This window comes from Oryctolagus cuniculus, chromosome 2, assembly GCF_051225735.1.
Source record: "Oryctolagus cuniculus isolate XC-2025 breed Fujian yellow rabbit chromosome 2, ASM5122573v1, whole genome shotgun sequence".
NCBI classification, from domain to species: Eukaryota; Metazoa; Chordata; class Mammalia; order Lagomorpha; family Leporidae; genus Oryctolagus; species Oryctolagus cuniculus.
This window is the reverse complement of record NC_142868.1, coordinates 160,259,104-160,277,379: the sequence shown is the minus strand read 5'-3', so window position 1 is coordinate 160,277,379 and position 18,276 is coordinate 160,259,104. Positions and strand designations below refer to the sequence as shown.

The following is an 18,276-nucleotide window of genomic DNA, read 5'->3' as shown; positions in this document are numbered from 1 at the left end:
GGACAAGCAGAGAGGTAGTTCTAGACCCAAACAAGGAATGTGTGAGTTTTGTGTTGTGGGGGAAAGCGAAAATGACATCCCGTGGGAGTGGGCCGCTGGTTCTGGAAGGCAGAGGCCCTGCCGGCTGTGGATAGAATGAAGGGAGGTGAAGTAGGGAGGGGCCTCATCAGACCAGGCTGTTGGGCCACAGAGAGCTTTCCACTTCCTTTGAGAGGGTTTAAAAGATGCTGAGCATCTTGTAACATTTATTGTTGAGATTTGTTTTTGTGCTGAAGTGTTAGTCTTGCCTCTGTTTTCCTAGACCCACATGTCTTGTACCCCAAGTTGTCCTTTCACTTAGTTCCTGTCATCCTTTGATGAACAGATGATACTGGTGGGAATGTCTAGTTTGTCCATCTTTAAAATTTGTTTAAAAATGTTTGTTTTCACTTAATGGAGAGGCAAAGTGACACAGAGATATCTTCTATCCACTGGTTCACTCCCCAAATGCCTCCAGGGCCAGGGCTGAGCCAGACCAAAGGCAGGAGCCCCAAACTTAATGATTCTGTGGCTCTGCCCCAGGCACATCAGCAGGGAGCTGCATCAGAAGTGACGTTCAAAGGCAATGCCAGCTTTGCAGCCTGCAGCCTAACACACCATATCACGATGCTGGGCCCAGCATAGTTTGATTTCCAAAGTTAGGTTGAGTGTCTTTCACAACTGTGACCACTCACTGTTTATATACACAGTTTTCTTGCTAAGTTCCATTTATCTTGAGAAAGCAAAAGTGATGTGATTTTTTTTTTTGTTAAAGATTTATTTATTCATTTATTTATTTGAGAAGGTAGAGTTACAGAGGGAGAGACAGAAAGGTCTTCCATCCACTGGTTCACTCCCCAAATGGCTGCAGTGGCTGGAGCTGGGTTGATCAGGAGCCAGGAGCTTCTTCTGGGTCTCCCACAAGGGTGCAGGGGCCCAAGGACTTGAGCCATCTTCTGCTTTTCCAGGCCATAGCAGAGAGCTGGATTGGAAGAGGAGCAGCTGGGACTTGAACCAGCACCCATAAGGGCTGCTGGCGCCGCAGGCAGCGGCTTTACCCACCACAGCAACAGCGCCGGCCCCAATGATGTGATTTTTAGGGTCTATTGGGTGTATCTTTAGTTTGAGTGAATTTTTTAAAGATTTATTTATTTGAAAGAGAGAGTGAGGGTGAGGCAGAGAGAGATCATCCATCTGATGGTTCACTCCTCAAGTGGTCGCAATGGTCGGGGCTGAACCATGCAGAAGCCAGAAGTCCTGGCCAGGCTTGAGTCAGAAGCCCAGACTTTGATCCAGGTCTCCTACATGGATGGCAGGGGTCCAAACACCTGAGCCATCTTCTGCTACTTTCCCAGGCCGTTAGCAGGGAACTGGATTCGAAGTGGAGCAGCTGGGACTAGAACCAGTGCCCATGTGGGATGCACTTGTTGCAGGCAGCGTCTTAATGTACTACCCTACCATGCTGGTCCCATGATTTCTTATTTTTAGTGTGGAAGCTTCTTTTTTTTTTTTTTTTTTTTTAAGATTTTTATTTATTTGAGAGGTAGAGTTACAGAGAGAGGGAGAGACAGAGAGAAAGGTCGTCTTCTTCTTTTTTTAAAGTTTATTTATTTATTTGAAAGTCAGAATTAAACAGAGAGAGGTCTTCCATCCGCTGGTTCACTCCTCAAATGGCAGCCATGGCTGGAGCTGTGCTGTTCCAAAGCCAGGAGCCAGGAGCTTCTTCCAGGTCTCCCACACTGGTGCAGGGGCCCAAGCACTTGGGCCATTTCCCACTGTTTTCCCAGGCCACAGCTGGATCGGAAGAGGAGCAGCTGGGACTAGAACCAGTGCCCATATGGGATGCCAGCATCGCAGGCAGAGAATTAACCTTATGCACCACAGCGCTGTCCTCATGTGGAAGCTTTTATTTATCATTTTGAACTGTCCGTATTTCCTTTTACCTTTTTCCTGGTTTTAACAATCCCAAGAATAGGCCAGTGCCGCAGCTCACTAGGCTAATCCTCCGCCTGCGGCGCCGGCACCCCAGGTTCTAGTCCCAGTTGGGGCGGCGGATTCTGTCCTGGTTGGTTGCCCCTCTTCCAGTCCAGCTCTCTGCTGTGGCCCAGGAAGGCAATGGAGGATGGCCCAAGTGCTTGGGCCCTGCACCCGCGTGGGAGACCAGGAGGAAGCACCTGGCTCCTGGCTTCAGATTGGCGCATCGCTGACCGTAGTGGCCATTTGGGGGGTGAACCAACAGAAAAGGAAGACCTTTCTCTCTGTCTCTCTCTCTCTCTCTCTCTCACTGTCTAACTCTGCCTGTCAAAAAAAAAAAAAAATCCCGAGAATACCAAACATTTAAGATTTTTGTTTTAAGATTTATTTATTTACTTGAAAGGCAGAGTTACAGAAGGTAGAGAGAGAGAGAGAGGTCTTCTATCCACTTTACTTGCTTCACCACAGCACTGGCTCCCATATGTATTGTTTAAAGCTTTAAAAATACTTGTAGAAGCATAACTGAATCTCATTTAAGTATATAAAGTTCCAAATTTTTTGGTATTCCAACTTGATTTATTTGTTTGCAAGGCAGAGTGACAGGGAGAGATGGAGAGAGCTCTTCCATCTGTTAGTTCACTCCTCAAATGGCCACAGCAGTCCCAGTGCATTGGCAGGGAGTGGGATAGGAAATGGGTGCAGCCAGTACTTGAACCAGTGCTCTTACAGAATGCCAGCATTATGCCACAACGCCGGCCCCAGGGCATTCATCTTAAGTGGGAATTTAAGCTGCAGTGCCAGAATTCCAGCTCCATATATTCACTTTTTTTCTTTTTTTAAGATTTTATTGAGAGGTAGAGTTACAGACAGTGAGAGGGAGAGACAGAGAAGGGTCTTCCATCTTGGTTCACTCCCCAAATGGCCCCAACAGCTGGACTTGAGTCAATCCAAAGCCAGGAGTCAGGAGCTTCTTCTGGGTCTCCCACATGGGTGCAGGGGCCCAAGGACTTGGACCGTCTTCCACAGCTGTCCCAGGCCATAGCAGAGAGCTGGATTGGAAGAGGAGCAGCTGGGACTAGAACCAACACCCATATAGGATGCTGGCACCACAGGCGGAGGATAAATCTACTGTACCACAGCACTGGCCTCCACATACTTTTGAAGATAGTATTTAGTGTTGGTAGGAAAATCCAAATATTTGCATGGATTGAAATATGTTCCTTTTATTAGCATTTTTCAAAACTGCACAGTTGCTAGAGATACATCTTAAAAATTGTGTTTGAAAAAATTAAAGTTAATACACACCAACAATCAGTAGATTAAAATTTTTGTTAGCATTGATTGAAGAATTTAATTGAAATAAGTCTTCAGTTTTATTACAAAGAAGATTTCATTACCTGCTGAATTCTCTTTTTGGCTCAGAAAGCACTGTTTCTTGGACCAGGATTTCTTTTTTTAAAGATGTATTTATTTATTTATAACAGAGAGAGGAGAAGCGGGGGGGCGGGGGGGGTCTTCCGTCCAATGGTTCACTCCCCAGATGGCTGCAACGGCCGGAGCTGCGCGGATCCGAAGCCAGGAGCCAAGAACTTTCACATGGGTGCAGGGGCCCAAGGCCTTGGGCCATCTTCTATTGCTTTCCCAGGCGATAGCAGAGAGCTGGATTAGAAGAGGAGCAGCCAGGACTAGAACCGGCACCTATATGGGATGTTGGCGCTTCAGGCCAGGGCATTAACCTGCTGCGCCACAGCGCCAGCCCCGGACCAGGATTTTTAAAGTACACATTTTTTCTTAAGACTTTGTAGCCTTGCAAGAACTATGTATTACTAAATTTTTCAGCCTTAGCATTTTAGATTATATTGCTTGCCTTTCTTCCCTCTCCCTCAACTACCTTCCTTTCCCTTCCTCCTACCTCCCCACCATCCCCTTATTTGAAAGGCTGAGTGACAGACTTCTTCAATTGTTGGTTCACTCCTGAAGTGGCCACAACAGCCAGGGCTGGCACAGACCTAAGCCAGGAGCCAGAAACTCTCCAGGTGTCCCATGTGTGTGGTAGGGACTCAAGTACTTGAATCATCTGCTTTCTGCCTTCTTAGGCATATTACTAGCAGGAAGCTGGATCAGAAGCGGAGCACCCAGGACTGAAACTGACACTCCGATATGGGATACAGGCATTCCAAGCAGTAGCTGAACCCTCCAGGCCACAGGGCCTGCCCCTAAACAGCTATTTTCTAATAGCATTTTATTTCAAAACTGATAATGGTTGGAACTCATTCTTACACTTTTTTTTTTTTTTTTTTTGCCTGCTGAGGATGCGCATTTATCTTTCAAATAAATTTAAAAGAGATGTTTTAAATCAGTTGTTGGAAAGGAAGGACACTTTTCTAATTTTAAATTGTTTTTTAAATTTTTTTTATAGAATTATTTATCTGAAAGGCAGAGTTAGGGGAAGAGGGAGAAAATTTTCCACTTGCTGGTTTATTCCCCAAATAATTGCAGCAGCCAGGGCTGTGCCAGGCTGAACAGGAACCAGGGGCTTCATCTGGGTCTCCTATGTGAGTGCAGGGACCCAAGGACTTGGGCCATCCTCTGCTGCTTTTCCAGGCACATTGGCAGGGAGCTGTATTGGCAGTGGAACAGCTGGGACACAAACTGGTGTCAATATGGTATGCTGGTGCAGGCAACAGCTTTACCCGTTGTGCCACAATACCTGCCCTTGTTTGTTGTTTTTAAAATTTGGATAGAGACAGAGAGATGTCCTGTCCTCTGGTTTATTCCCCAAGTTCCCACAACAGCCAAGGCTGGTCCAGGCTGAAGCCAGCAGCCAGCCAGGAACTCAATCTGAGTATCCCAGATTGGCAGGGAACCCAGGTACTTGAGCCACTACCAGCTTTCTCCTAGGATGTATATCAGCAGGAAGCTGGATTCAGGAGTAGAGCGGGGATTTGAATCAAGGCACTTTTGATGTGAGTTGTGGGCATCTTAAGCCATGTCTTAACCACTGGGCCTAATGCCCACCCCTAAAAGACCATGAAAGTGATTAAAACAATTTCTGGGCCGGTGCCGTGGCTCCATAGGCTAATCCTCCGCCTAGCGGCACTGGCACACCGGGTTCTAGTCCTGGTCGGGGCGCCGGATTCTGTCCTGGTTGCTCCTCTTCCAGGCCAGCTCTCTGCTGTGGCCCGGGAGTGCAGTGGAGGATGGCCCAAGTCCTTGGGCCCTGTACCCGCATGGGAGACCAGGAGAAGCACCTGGCTCCTGGCTTCGGATCAGCGCGGTGCGCTGGCCGCAGCGCGCCAGCCGTGGCGGCCATTGGAGGGTGAACCAATGGCAAAAAGGAAGACCTTTCTCTCTCTCTCACTATCCACTCTGCCTGTTAAAAAAAAAAAAACAAAAAACAAAAACACCAATTTCTGTTAAATGGGGGTCGGCACTGTGGCATAGTAGGTAAAGCCGCCGCATGTAGTGCTGACACCCATATGGGCGCTGGTTTGAGTCTCACTGCTCCATTTCCTATTCAGCTCTCTGCTATGGTCTGGATAGTCCAAGTGCTTGGGCTCCTGTACCCGTGTCAGAGACCTGGAACAAGCTCCTGGCTTTGGATTGGCGCAGCTCCAGCCGTTGTGGCCAGTTGGAGAGTGAACCAGCAGACCTCTCTCTCTAACTCTGACTTTGCAATAAATAAATAAATCTTTAAAAATAATTTGTACAAATGACAGAGTTGTGAGATAAGAGCTCTTTAGAAGCTTCAGAGTTTGGGTTAAAACAAGAATGATTAACCTAATGCATGCCAAAGTTACTGTTTTACTACAATTATATATATATAAACCTAAAATCGAAAAGTTTTTTCCCTCACTTTCACATTTCAGTCAGAAAAGAGTTATTGAGGACAGAAGGCACCTTTAAGAGGCAAGGTTGTCCATCTCACATTTTTGCTCAAGAAATTTGAATCTAGTTATTTAGTTTCTCTGAGAGCTAACAGAAATGTTGAAACCTGAAATCTTTGTTGCCTCATACCAGGCTGTGGTGGAATGGGAAGGCCATGCCATGATGGCCGCTGGCAACAAAGTCTGCCTGGCAACAGGCTGTGATTGGATGGTTTCCGAAACCATAGAATTCTGTTGGGTCTGCACATCCTGATCCCTTGAACTTTAAATGTACCACCAAGATGTGCATTCTTGTCTGTCGCACTAAGATCATTCTTAAGAATTTGTAGTCCTTACGGATGTGTGTAATAAGTGGCTGATCCAGGTGAGCTTTTTCAGTCTTATCCTCCATGACCAATTTCTACAAGCAGGAGAAATACTCTTGACCTAGCCATCCTCAGTGTTACAAAGCAAGAATACTCTGTAAAACCCAGTCTGTTTAGTCAGCCTCAGAGCCCATCTAGGGATATTTAATAATTTCGACACATAAGGGAAGAACAGGTTCCACCTAGCCAGTGATGGGAGGAAGGCTTCACCATGTTCCTACCAAAACTTCATCAGAGTCTGGTCTTGGGGGATTTCGTTGCATGTAAGTAGGGCAGCCAGACATGACTGACGGGAATCCCCTTTCTTCCCTCCTTCAGGAAAGTCTGCCTTGGCCAGTGCGGTTTGAAGCCCGCACAATGCCGCACGGGGCATTTATTTGCGGTCAGTCTTTGTTGGGGTGTCAGGCTGAGAGTTGATATACCATTTCTTTGTTCAAATACAAATTATTTTCCTGCTTTAGCAGCAAAAATAAAGGAGTAGAGCTGATGTAGATTTATTGAATTTCCATTCCTGTCTGCGGTTCCCTTGGCAGGGCCAGACCAAATGATTTCGTGGGCCTTACACGGCCCATGTAGGCCCATGTACCGGCTGTTCTCTCCAACCCACCCACACTCACCACCCCACCCCCATCCCTACCCCCGTTTGGGGGAAGGTTCTGACTTACACAGAAATCTTGTGTTTAACAGTGTGATAGGCTCTGTGCATGGCTGGATGGCTCAAGTGCAGGGAAGAAGCCTGCAGGAGCAAAGCATTCTACACGTGGTAGCTGTCTTTTTCTGTTAAGTGATACTGCAGTAAGGATGAGGCACAACTGCGGTGGGGGTCTGAGTCTTGTTTGAGGGTGACTGAGGTGATGCGCCTCAGGCGGCATGTGTCGTCAGTGCACGGCACCACAGACTTGTGTGAGAGGAGAGAACGTCCGTACCATAAAGGCCTTAAATCATGCTCCTGTTCATGTTTCACTTAATATCCTAAGGGTTTCTATAATCGTAGTGCTAAATTTTTATTTTTCTAACTTATTTAAGAGTGAGAAAAGAGTGAGTGAGCTCCTATCTGCTGATTCACTTCCCAAAGGCTCACAAGGGGGCTGGGTCTGGGGCTGGGTGGAGGCTGAAGCTGGGACCTGGGAACTCAGTCGAGGTCTCTCATGGGTGGCAGGAACCTGATGCTGCTGCCTTCCACACTATGCAGAATCAGGGAGTTGGAGTCAGGAGCCCAAAGCAGTGTGGAATGGGCCATCTGCTATCTTCATTGCTAGGCTAAATGCCCTGCCCAATGCTCATGGAAAATATTCTTTATATATATATATATATTTTTTTTTTTTATTTTTTTGGACAGGCAGAGTTAGACAGTGAGAGAGACAGAGAAAGGTCTTCCTTCCGTTGGTTCACCCCCTAAATGACCGTTACGGCTGGTGCGCTGCCTATCCAAAGCCGGGAGCCAGGTGCTTCTTCCTGGTCTCCCATGCGGGTGCAGGGCCCAAGCACTTGGGCCATCCTCCACTGCCTTCCCAGGCCACAGCAGAGAGCTGGACTGGGAGAGGAGCACCGGGACTAGAACCTGGGGTGCCGGAGCTGCAGGTGGAGGATTAGCCCAGTGAGCTGCTGCGCTGACTCTATTTATATTTAATGACTGAATCAGGTGATTTCTATTAACTAAATATTATTCAAAAGTGTAACAAAATATTGTAATGTGCTTAAAACAGGCCAAGAAAATATTGGTATCTAATATTTGGGCAGGGATTATCAGCTTTTAGTGGCCTCTCTATCACTAGGGGGCGTGTTGTGGTCATTAGCTAGCTTTTGCCCTTCTCTGGAAAAACCCACAGAGCTGAGTGTGAAGGTTGAATCTCTGTTTTGATTCTGTGGGCACATGTGCTCCCTACACTTTCATTTGTTGATTAGAGCTTTCCCATAAAACTAATTTTGGGGCAGGGAGGATAGCAGAGTGCTAGGTAGTTTTTGTGTTTAGAATACATTGTGGCTTAACTGGGAACAGAGTCCAAGCAAAGTCTAATGCATTAGATAATTAGTGAATTATGGAATCGATGTTTTGTATTAATAATATGGGTTAGTCTGTTTCTTATACATGGGTGGGAATCTTCAGAAAATCCATGGAAAATGCATGTTATGGGAAAAAAAACTGCATGGATTTCAAGAGTTTTCACACTAAAATAAACCAGTCTTTAAATTCATGTACAATAGTTTATGCCTTTTTCCTGCCACCAGAATTCTGCTGTAGTTCTTACATGTTGGATGATTCTAAGAAATGGTTTCCCACCTTAATTCCAATAATTTATTTGTATCTTGGTAGTTAAACATACTTACATTAGCTAGCTTAAGTTTATATGTTTGAATATTAGTGCTAGAAGACTTCAGAGGAGTCTTACTGATAATCTTCCTTGGAATTGTGTTTGTAGGTAACTGCTTTTAAAATAACCTTAATCAGATATTAACCAAGTTATGCATTTCCTTTTGGCAACAGTTCTTGTGACTTCTCACCAGGTGATTTGGTTTGGGCCAAGATGGAGGGTTACCCCTGGTGGCCTTGTCTGGTGTACAACCACCCCTTTGATGGAACATTCATCCGCCAGAAAGGGAAATCAGTTCGTGTCCATGTACAGTTTTTTGATGACAGCCCAACAAGAGGCTGGGTTAGCAAAAGGCTGTTAAAGCCGTACACAGGTAAGACGGTAGGGGTTACAGCAGAGAGAGAGGGGATAGAGTCCATTAAGTGTATTTTACTACAATAAATAGGAGTGGAAGGCATGAAGGATTCTGGCATGAGAATAAAATGCAGCTGGTCTTCAAGCAGCTTGTTTTGTGGAATGGAATTTTTCTTTCCTTCTAGTGTTTTAGAGCGATATTATGTCCTTAAAGGAAAAAAAAAAGCCTCATGACTGGCATTATATAACCAAAATACCAAGTTCAGCCACAGCAAGATTAGATTAAACTGTCTCCACGCTGAAGGAGCCAAAAGAGCGTGTGTTCAGGATATACGGCATGCAGATGAATGACACTGTCTATGAAAAGTGGAGATCCTGGCCTCCAAAATCCTCAACCGCAGATACACGTCAGCAGTCCGCTTACGAAGGCTGGGTGCACCACACCAGTCTTCTTGAATTATACAGTGCATGTACAGTATGATTTTAGGGTACAGGTACCACACACTACCATTACTCTGTCTGCTACCTCACTGCCAGTTACTCTTTTAGAATTGGAACAAGGGTCCATTTCCCAGGTGTCTCTGGGAATGCTGCCATTTGGCCATAATGTTCATGGTGCACTAGAGTGGGCTGGGGGAATCGAAGAAAGTGAAGTCTTAGTGGAAATCTGACGTACATGGTAGAAAGACAATCAGGAAATTTCATTTTGTCTTCTCTACTAGTGTGCTGTAATACTCTGAACTAACCAAAGTAATTTATTTTCTGATCCTGTTTACTTTGATGTAAAATGATCCTTTATTGGAACAGATTATAAATGAGGTCCTTTCCAGGACTCATTTTGAGATTTTAAAAATGCTTTGGAAAAGTGACTTAAAAGAGACTGAGAATTTGTTGTTGTCATTATTTTGTCAAATTATCCTAACCGTTGGGTCACCTGGGATAGTCTCTCTTCTCATGACCTCAGACAGTGGCAGCTAACAGGTACAACACACCTCTTCAGTGCAAGAGTTGTAAAAAAGGTTTATGTTGAGACCCTTTCTTAATATTTTAAGGAAAAACACTGTATACAGTCAGTTAAAAGCATCTTTGATATTAAATATAAATGTTTTCTCCCAAAGGCAGCTAGATGAGATACATGTAAATAAACAGGTGAATAGCCAGCCTCCCAGCAGGGACTTTGAATCAAAACCCACTTTTAAAATAAAATTGCTCTGTGTTAAAGTAAAACTCTTTATAATACTCATTTTGTTGTAACAAACAGCGTTTCTACCTACTGAGCAAGAGGTTAGGTCAAATCCGATGGTATGTATGGAATTTAGTTCTTTTCCACGGTCTGACTAGAAATGTCTCTGCTCTGTTCTTCTACCCAGATAGAAATATGTATCCAGACTTGGAAAAGAAACCTGAATTTGTCTAAATTTAACAGATCTAAAACATTTCATCATTTTTGTATACAAAAATAGAATAATCTAAATTCCCGTATGATTAGCAACTTGTATGTGCTGTCTCAAAAAAAAAGTTGAATTTCTCATTTTTCTGTAAAGAGCTATGCAGAAACTACAAATTGCAACAAAGTCAACTGAAGGGTGACTCTGAACGCCTCTCAGAGTCTCTCATGCAGCTGTATTCCCCATACTGTCTATACAGTGGTAAAGTTGTTCCCAAGAACACTTGATCCAACCTTTGCTTTACAAATAAATCTAAGATGAAAATGCAACAGAAGGGCCAGTTTCTTTTCACCCATGCCTCTCTGATAATTTGTGATTAATTTGAAAGGGAGTACAAAGGGGTCTGGGGAGAGAGATGAATCAGTCTTCCATCTGCTGGTTCACTGCACAGATGGCCTCAATGATTGGGGCTGGGTCAGGCAGAAGCCAGGAGCCAGGAACTCCATCTGGTTCTGCTGTGTGGGTGGCAGGGCCCAAGCACTTGTGCCATCTATCACTGCTTTCCCAGGCGCATTAGGAGGGAGCTGGATCGGCAGTGGAGCCAGGACTTGAAATGGCATGCAGCATCGCAAGTGGTAGTTTTGCACACTGAGCCACAGTGCTGGCCTCTCTGTTGTTCTATTAACATCCCTATTAGAAGAGAGACTAAATGATCCTGGGTGACCCAACAGGGCAACCTCAAGGAGTTAAAATTGGTGATTTCAATTTCACTGGTAGTTCTTCCTTGATTGTTGTCATTCTTGCTATAGGATGAACCAGTTATCCAGCCAACAAGTTCTTATTTGCAAATATATTTCTAGGTTCAAAATCGAAGGAAGCCCAGAAGGGAGGTCATTTTTATAGTTCAAAGCCTGAAATACTGAGAGCAATGGAACGCGCAGATGAAGCCTTAAATAAAGACAAAATTAAGAGGCTTGAATTGGCAGTGTGTGATGAGCCCTCAGAGCAAGAGGAGGAGGAAGAAGAGATGGAGGTGGGACACGGCATTCAAGTTATTTCTGCTACAGGGATGATGGAAGAAAAAAGGAAAAGACATTGAAGTGGTGTTCTCTTGTTACATTTCTATTAGTTTCACACAAGTATACATCTGTACTCCAAGGATTGTAATTTATTTAGAATATCAACTGCTAGCAATTTTTTTTTTTTTTTTTTAAACTTAAGTTGTCCAGCCTGCTGGGAGGACAAGGCACCACAAGCAGTAGTACTGTTCTGGAAAGAAGCAGACAGCCAGGGACAGTAAGGATGTGGCCAGAAAATTGGTTCTTGGGCCAGGCAGTAGGCTTCTATGTGAGGGTGTATTCATGTCCTGGATTACCTAGGTTTATGTTTTTAAAAAAGTTTCAATATTTTTTGTTGTATCTTACATTAAATAACCCTGAAACAACCCTGGTTTCAAGTGTTAATCATTGTTAACTGAGTGAATTAAAACCTTTTGAAGAAATCAACAGATAATTAGTTCACTTAAAGCAAATGAGCTATATTCCCTAAAATAGCAAATTAATGGGCTGCATCCCAAAAGAGATTCATGTGTAACTAAGCTTGATTTTGTTTTACTCCTTATAGATTAAACGGAATAAGCAAGTTAATATATAATGGGGATTTTCATCTTTAAGCTTGTGATTAGGAATTTTAGCATTCATCAGAGGTTGAGAAACTTGTTGGTAACTACAGAGACCCTTTTGTTTACTACTGCTTGTGCCATGCCTAAGATACAGCTGGTCTGTGGAGCAGCAAGCATTAGGACCAGTATAGATTGCTTACCTTTTTTTTTTTTTTTTTTTAAGAATTTATTTTATTTACTTGAAAGGCAGAGAGAGAGAGGGGTCTTCCATCTGCTTTTCACTCCCCAGTTGGCCGCAATGGCCAGAGCTGCGCCGATCTGAATCCAGGAGCCAGGAGCTTCCTCCAGGTCTCCCACGCAGGTACAAGGGCCCAAGGACTTGGGCCATCTTCTGCTGCTTTCCCAGAACACAGCAGAGAGCTGGATCGGAAGTGGAGCAGCCGGGAGTCGAACCAGCACCCATATGAGATGCCGACACTGCAGTCGGTGGCCCACTTACATAATTTATAACATGGTGAAATTCTAACTTTTCTGTTTGTTAGGAGAAGTGACTGAGCACATCAGCTGTTGGCACATGTGGTGCGCACCACACTACAGTGTCCTCGCTGTTGTCTAGAACTCCTACAGGAGCAGTCGCTAAAGCTTGCAGTGTGACACTTGTCTAATGTTAGGTGAGACTAAAACCAATATTTAAGAAAGTTTCTTCAGGAGGCCTATGAAGTTGAAGTTGACTGAGAAATACTCCATAGCAGTTTTGTAACTTTCCAAACTTTGCTGTGTTTTTAAATATTCTTTCCTTGCCTGGCAGGTAGCTCCAACTTACACATCAGATAAGAGTGAAGAAGATAATGAGATTGAGAGTGAAGAGGAAGTGCAGCCTAAATTGCAAGGATCTAGGCGAAGTAGCCGCCAAATAAAAAAACGAAGGGTCATTTCAGATTCTGAGAGTGACATTGGTGGCTCTGATGTGGAATTCAAGCCAGATGCTAAGGAGGAAGGAAGCAGTGATGAAGTTAGCAGTGCAGTGGGTGACAGTGAGAGTGAAGGCCTGGACAGCCCTGTCAAAGTTGTTCCCAAGCGAAAGAGAATGGTGACTGGAAATGGGTCTCTTAAAAGGAAAAATTCAAGGAAGGAGATGCCCTCAGCCACCAAGCGAGCACCTGGCATTTTGGCAGAAACCAAGAGTACTTTGAGTACTTTCTCTGCTCCTCAGAATTCTGAGTCCCCTGCCCAGGTTAGTGGAGGAGGAGGTGATGACAGTGGTCGCCCCACTACCTGGTACCATGAAACTTTAGAATGGCTTAAAAAGGAAAAGAGAAGAGATGCACACAGGAGGCGGCCCGATCACCCCGACTTTGATGCATCCACGCTCCATGTGCCTGAAGATTTCCTGAATTCCTGTACTCCCGGCATGAGGAAGTGGTGGCAGATTAAGTCTCAGAACTTTGATCTTGTCATCTTCTATAAGGTGGGGAAGTTTTATGAACTGTATCATATGGATGCTCTTATTGGCGTCAGTGAACTGGGGCTGGTATTCATGAAAGGCAACTGGGCGCATTCTGGTTTTCCTGAAATTGCTTTTGGCCGATACTCGGATTCCTTGGTGCAGAAGGGCTATAAAGTAGCACGCGTTGAACAGACTGAAACCCCAGAAATGATGGAGGCAAGATGCCGAAAGATGGCACACATATCTAAGCATGACAGAGTGGTAAGGAGGGAGATTTGTAGGATCATCACCAAGGGTACACAGACCTACAGTGTGCTGGAAGGTGACCCTTCTGAGAACTACAGTAAGTTTCTTCTTAGCCTGAAGGAGAAAGAGGAAGATTCTTCTGGGCACACTCGTGTGTATGGTGTGTGCTTTGTTGACACGTCACTGGGGAAGTTTTCCATAGGTCAGTTTGCAGATGACCGCCATTGCTCCAGGTTTAGGACCCTAGTGGCACACTATCCTCCAGCGCAAGTCTTGTTTGAGAAAGGAAATCTCTCAGTCGAAACCAAGGCAGTCCTGAAGGGCTCATTATCCTCTTCTCTTCAGGAGGGTCTGATACCAGGCTCCCAGTTTTGGGATGCAGCCAAAACTCTGAGAACTCTCCTCGAAGAAGGGTATTTTACAGAAAAGTCAAATGAGGAGAGTGGGGTGCTGTTACCCCAGGTGCTTAAAGGTATGACCTCAGAGTCCGATTCCATTGGGTTGACACCAGGAGAGAAGAGTGAATTGGCCCTCTCTGCTCTTGGTGGTTGTGTCTTCTACCTCAAAAAATGCCTTATTGATCAGGAGCTTTTATCAATGGCTAATTTTGAAGAATATATTCCTTTGGATTCTGACATGGTCAGTGCTACAAGACCTGGTGCTGTCTTCTCTAAAGCCAGTCAGCGAATGGTGCTAGATGCAGTGACCTTAAACAACTTGGAGGTTTTTCTGAATGGGACAAATGGCTCCACTGAAGGGACCTTGTTAGAGAAGATTGATACTTGCTACACTCCCTTTGGTAAGCGGCTCCTCAAGCACTGGCTTTGTGCCCCACTCTGTAGCCCTTGTGCTATCAATGATCGTCTAGATGCCATAGAAGACCTCATGGCTGTGCCTGATAAAGTCTCTGAAGTTGTAGACCTTCTGAAGAAGCTTCCAGATCTTGAAAGGCTTCTGAGTAAAATTCACAACGTTGGGTCTCCCCTAAAGAGCCAAAACCACCCAGACAGTAGGGCTATAATGTATGAAGAAACTACATACAGCAAAAAAAAGATAATTGATTTTCTTTCTGCTCTTGAAGGATTCAAAACAATGTGTAAGATTGTAGAGGTTGTGGAAGACGTCGTCGATGACTTTAAGTCAAAACTCCTGACGCAGGTCGTAACTTTGCAGACAAAAAACCCTGAAGGCCGTTTTCCTGATTTGACTATGGAACTGCACCGATGGGATACGGCCTTTGACCATGAAAAGGCTCGGAAGACTGGACTCATCACTCCCAAAGCAGGATTTGACAGTGATTATGACCAAGCTCTTGCTGATATAAGAGAAAATGAACAGAGCCTCCTGGACTACTTAGAGAAACAACGCAGTCGAATTGGCTGTAGGACCATAGTCTACTGGGGGATTGGTAGGAACCGCTACCAGTTGGAAATCCCAGAGAATTTCACCACCCGCAATTTGCCAGAAGAGTATGAGTTGAAATCTACCAAGAAAGGCTGCAAAAGATACTGGACCAAAACTATTGAGAAGAAATTGGCCAATCTGATAAACGCAGAAGAACGGAGAGACCTATCACTGAAGGACTGCATGCGACGACTATTCTACAACTTTGATAAAAACTACAAGGACTGGCATTCTGCTGTAGAGTGCATCGCAGTGCTGGGTAAGACTTGAAACAAGCCTGTCGCTCAGGCTTTGGTTAATGCTCTGTGTCCCAGTTGAATACCCCTAAGTTATAAGTTATACTCAGGGACCTTCAAAAAGCTTGTGGATAATGCCTGTTAAGAAAAATTATGCATGAAATTTCAAAATTTTTTATTTCCCTTTTCCACAGACTTTGAAAAGTATCCTTGTAATAGTTAAAATTTACATACATACTTGCCTGCTGCGTACTAAGCAAAATGACTTAATTGACAGTTTTAGTTAGTTGAAGCCTGCTTTAATTATTAGTAGCCCTCTAGCCTTCAGGTTTGAGTAAATTAACAGAAAAGACTGATGAAAGTGTATTACTTAATAAGGCAAACTTTAGATTTCCTTTTTAAATGGAACTTAGTGTTTGAGAAGTATTGCTTCCAAGCTTTTTTAACGTTATGGTTATCTCTTAATTCATTGTTTGTTTTTAAAATTTTTTAAGATTTATTTACTTGAAAGGCAAAGTTATGGGAGAGAAAGGGAGAGAAGAGATTTTCCACCTGCTGGTTCACTCCCCAGATGGCCTCAATAGCCAGGGCTTGGACCAGGCCAAAACCGGGAGCTGGGAGTTCCCTCTGGGTCTCCCATGTGGGTACAAGTGCCCAAGCGAGGACTTGGGCCATCATCCCCCACTGCTGCCTAGGTGCATTAGCAGGAAGCTGGATCAGAAGTGGAGCAGCGGGGACTTGAACTGGTGCCCATATGGGATGCCGGTGTTGGAAGCAGCGGCTTAACTTGATGGCCCCGAAGTTTATTCTTTACTGTTTTTTCCTTTTTCTATTTGTGAATCTTTGTGAGCACCTTTCAAAAGATGAAATCTTCCCTTTTTTCTCTTTACGCAAAATTGTTCCACTTTCCTCCCTCCAGTTGATTTTTTAATTTTTTGACAGGCAGAGTGGACAGTGAGAGAGAGAAAGGTCTTCCTTTTGCCAGTGGTTCATCCTCCAATGGCCGCCGCGCTGCAGCTGGCGAATCACGCTGATCAGGAGCCAGGAGCTTCCTCCTGGTCTCCCATGGGGTGCAGGGCCCAAGGACCTGGGCCATCCTCCACTGCACTGCTGGGCCATAGCAGAAAGCTGGCCTGGAAGAGGGGCAATTGGGACAGAATCCGGCGCCCCGACCGGGACTAGAACCCGCTGTGCCGGCACCGCAGGCAGAGGTTTAGCCTAGTGAGCCGCTGCGCAGGCCCCCTCCAGTTGATTTTTAAAAGCCCTGATTGATGTATTTATCAATCAGTAACCCTTTCAGCTTCAAGTTTTTTATTTAAATGTTGTGGCAACCTATCTGGAGCCTTTGCTGTTTTATACTTGAGGTTTATAGCAAAGGTAGTTTATCCAGACTTGCAACAAAAATTATTTTGATCTGAATGCTATCTTAATGAAATAGAATGGCATCTGTCTGCTGCATTCAGTAATTGGTTAAAATTCTTAAGCATGGCATGTTTTCCAAATGATCAGTTTATCTGCCTCTCAAGATTGTTTTGGTATTCTTGTGCCAATTCTTAGAACATTCTGTTCCCCTAAGGAAGTGTTAACCACAGGGTTTTGGAGACAGAGAGAGGTAAGTATGGTGTCTGGTTGGTATATTTTTGTTGAGTTGGTTCTCATCCACTGGTTCACTATTATTTTTAAATTTTTGTGATGGCGAAGACTGGGCTGAATTGAAGCCAGGAGGCAAGAACTCAATCTAGGTTTTTCACATGGTCACAGCAACCTAATTACTTGGGCCTCCACTGCGGCTCCCAGGGTCTGCATTAGCTCGAGTTGGGACGGGAGCCAGGCTTCGATCCCAGGCACTCATACGTGGGTTTTCTTAACTGCTAGGCCTGCCCTTCATTGGTGTACTTTTAGTTTCCCCTTGGCACTCTTCTGGTCCAGATGTTAGAGGCCAAGTCCTTTGAGGAAAGAGATCTTGGGCTGAAATTGACTTTAACACTGGTAACTTTGTTACAACGCATTTTATGTGCTGGGCAGCTATTAATGTCACTAAGAATGCCAACTATTTTTTGTCTTTTTAAAGAAGCAATAATATGTAGTACTACATCAGTAGTTTACTACCTACCAAGAAACTCCCAGAACGATGAAACCATACTTTTACCTCTCTTTAACAGATGTCTTACTGTGCTTGGCTAACTACAGTCGAGGGGGTGATGGCCCTATGTGCCGTCCAGTAATTCTGTTGCCAGGAGAAAACACGGCTCCCTTCTTAGAGCTTAAAGGATCACGTCACCCCTGCATTACAAAGACATTTTTTGGAGATGATTTTATTCCTAACGACATTCTAATAGGCTGTGAGGAAGATGAGGAAGAAAATGGCAAAGCCTATTGTGTGCTTGTTACTGGACCGAATATGGGGGGCAAGTCTACCCTCATGAGACAGGTAACTGATTTTTAAGCCTTTGTCATCAGAAAGTAATTTTGTAACACTAAGAATGAGTAAATGGCATATTTAGGTCATCACTTAGCAAACAGCAGAGTGTTTCATAAAAGCGATTAATTTACTTTGAACTCTTTGTCCAAAGAGAGTGCTCTCACATCATGAGGTATTTTTGAGTTCAGAAGGTAGATGTATTAAAAACATGTGAAGGCTGGCTCTATGTAGAGACGCTTGTAGGAATCCTTTTAAGCTTATGGCAGACTTATTCTAATGAGAAAGGAAATAAAATTCATGATTTTCTCATGACTGTTAGAAACTGCTTTTAGGGAAGACACGGTAGCCTTTTGATGTATTAGGGGTTACTCAACCCCCCCGAATTAGAAATGTTGTCTGCATTTTTAAAAGGTTGTAAGGAGGGAAAAAAAATTAGCAACTCATTAGCTAGAGATAAAATAGCTGTGCAGTGGTTTTCATTTGCCCTTTGTATAAATCAAAATCTGAAGAACATGACTATGTACAGGGGATGGACCCCTTGAAATATTCATTTGATAGAAAAAATGGCTTGAGGCGAAAGTAGTTCTGAAGCGCACTCCAGG

General features: G+C 44.3%; 1 protein-coding gene across 5 annotated transcripts in view; it reads left to right on the top strand.

The window, feature by feature from the left end:
* The window catches only part of MSH6 (mutS homolog 6), a 102,074-nt gene that overhangs the window by 82,116 nt on the left and 1,682 nt on the right, over positions 1 to 18,276 (top strand). For 3 of the 5 annotated variants that reach the window (XM_089327686.1, XM_002709880.6, XM_008254436.5), the window contains exons 2-5: positions 8,730 to 8,929; positions 11,159 to 11,331; positions 12,728 to 15,275; positions 17,415 to 17,683. In XM_089327686.1, the coding sequence (XP_089183812.1) occupies positions 8,730 to 8,929; positions 11,159 to 11,331; positions 12,728 to 15,275; positions 17,415 to 17,683 (3,190 nt within the window). The remainder of the gene's footprint in view (positions 1 to 8,729; positions 8,930 to 11,158; positions 11,332 to 12,727; positions 15,276 to 17,414; positions 17,684 to 18,276) is intronic. The other 2 variants (XM_089327687.1, XM_089327688.1) reach the window with 2 other exon arrangements.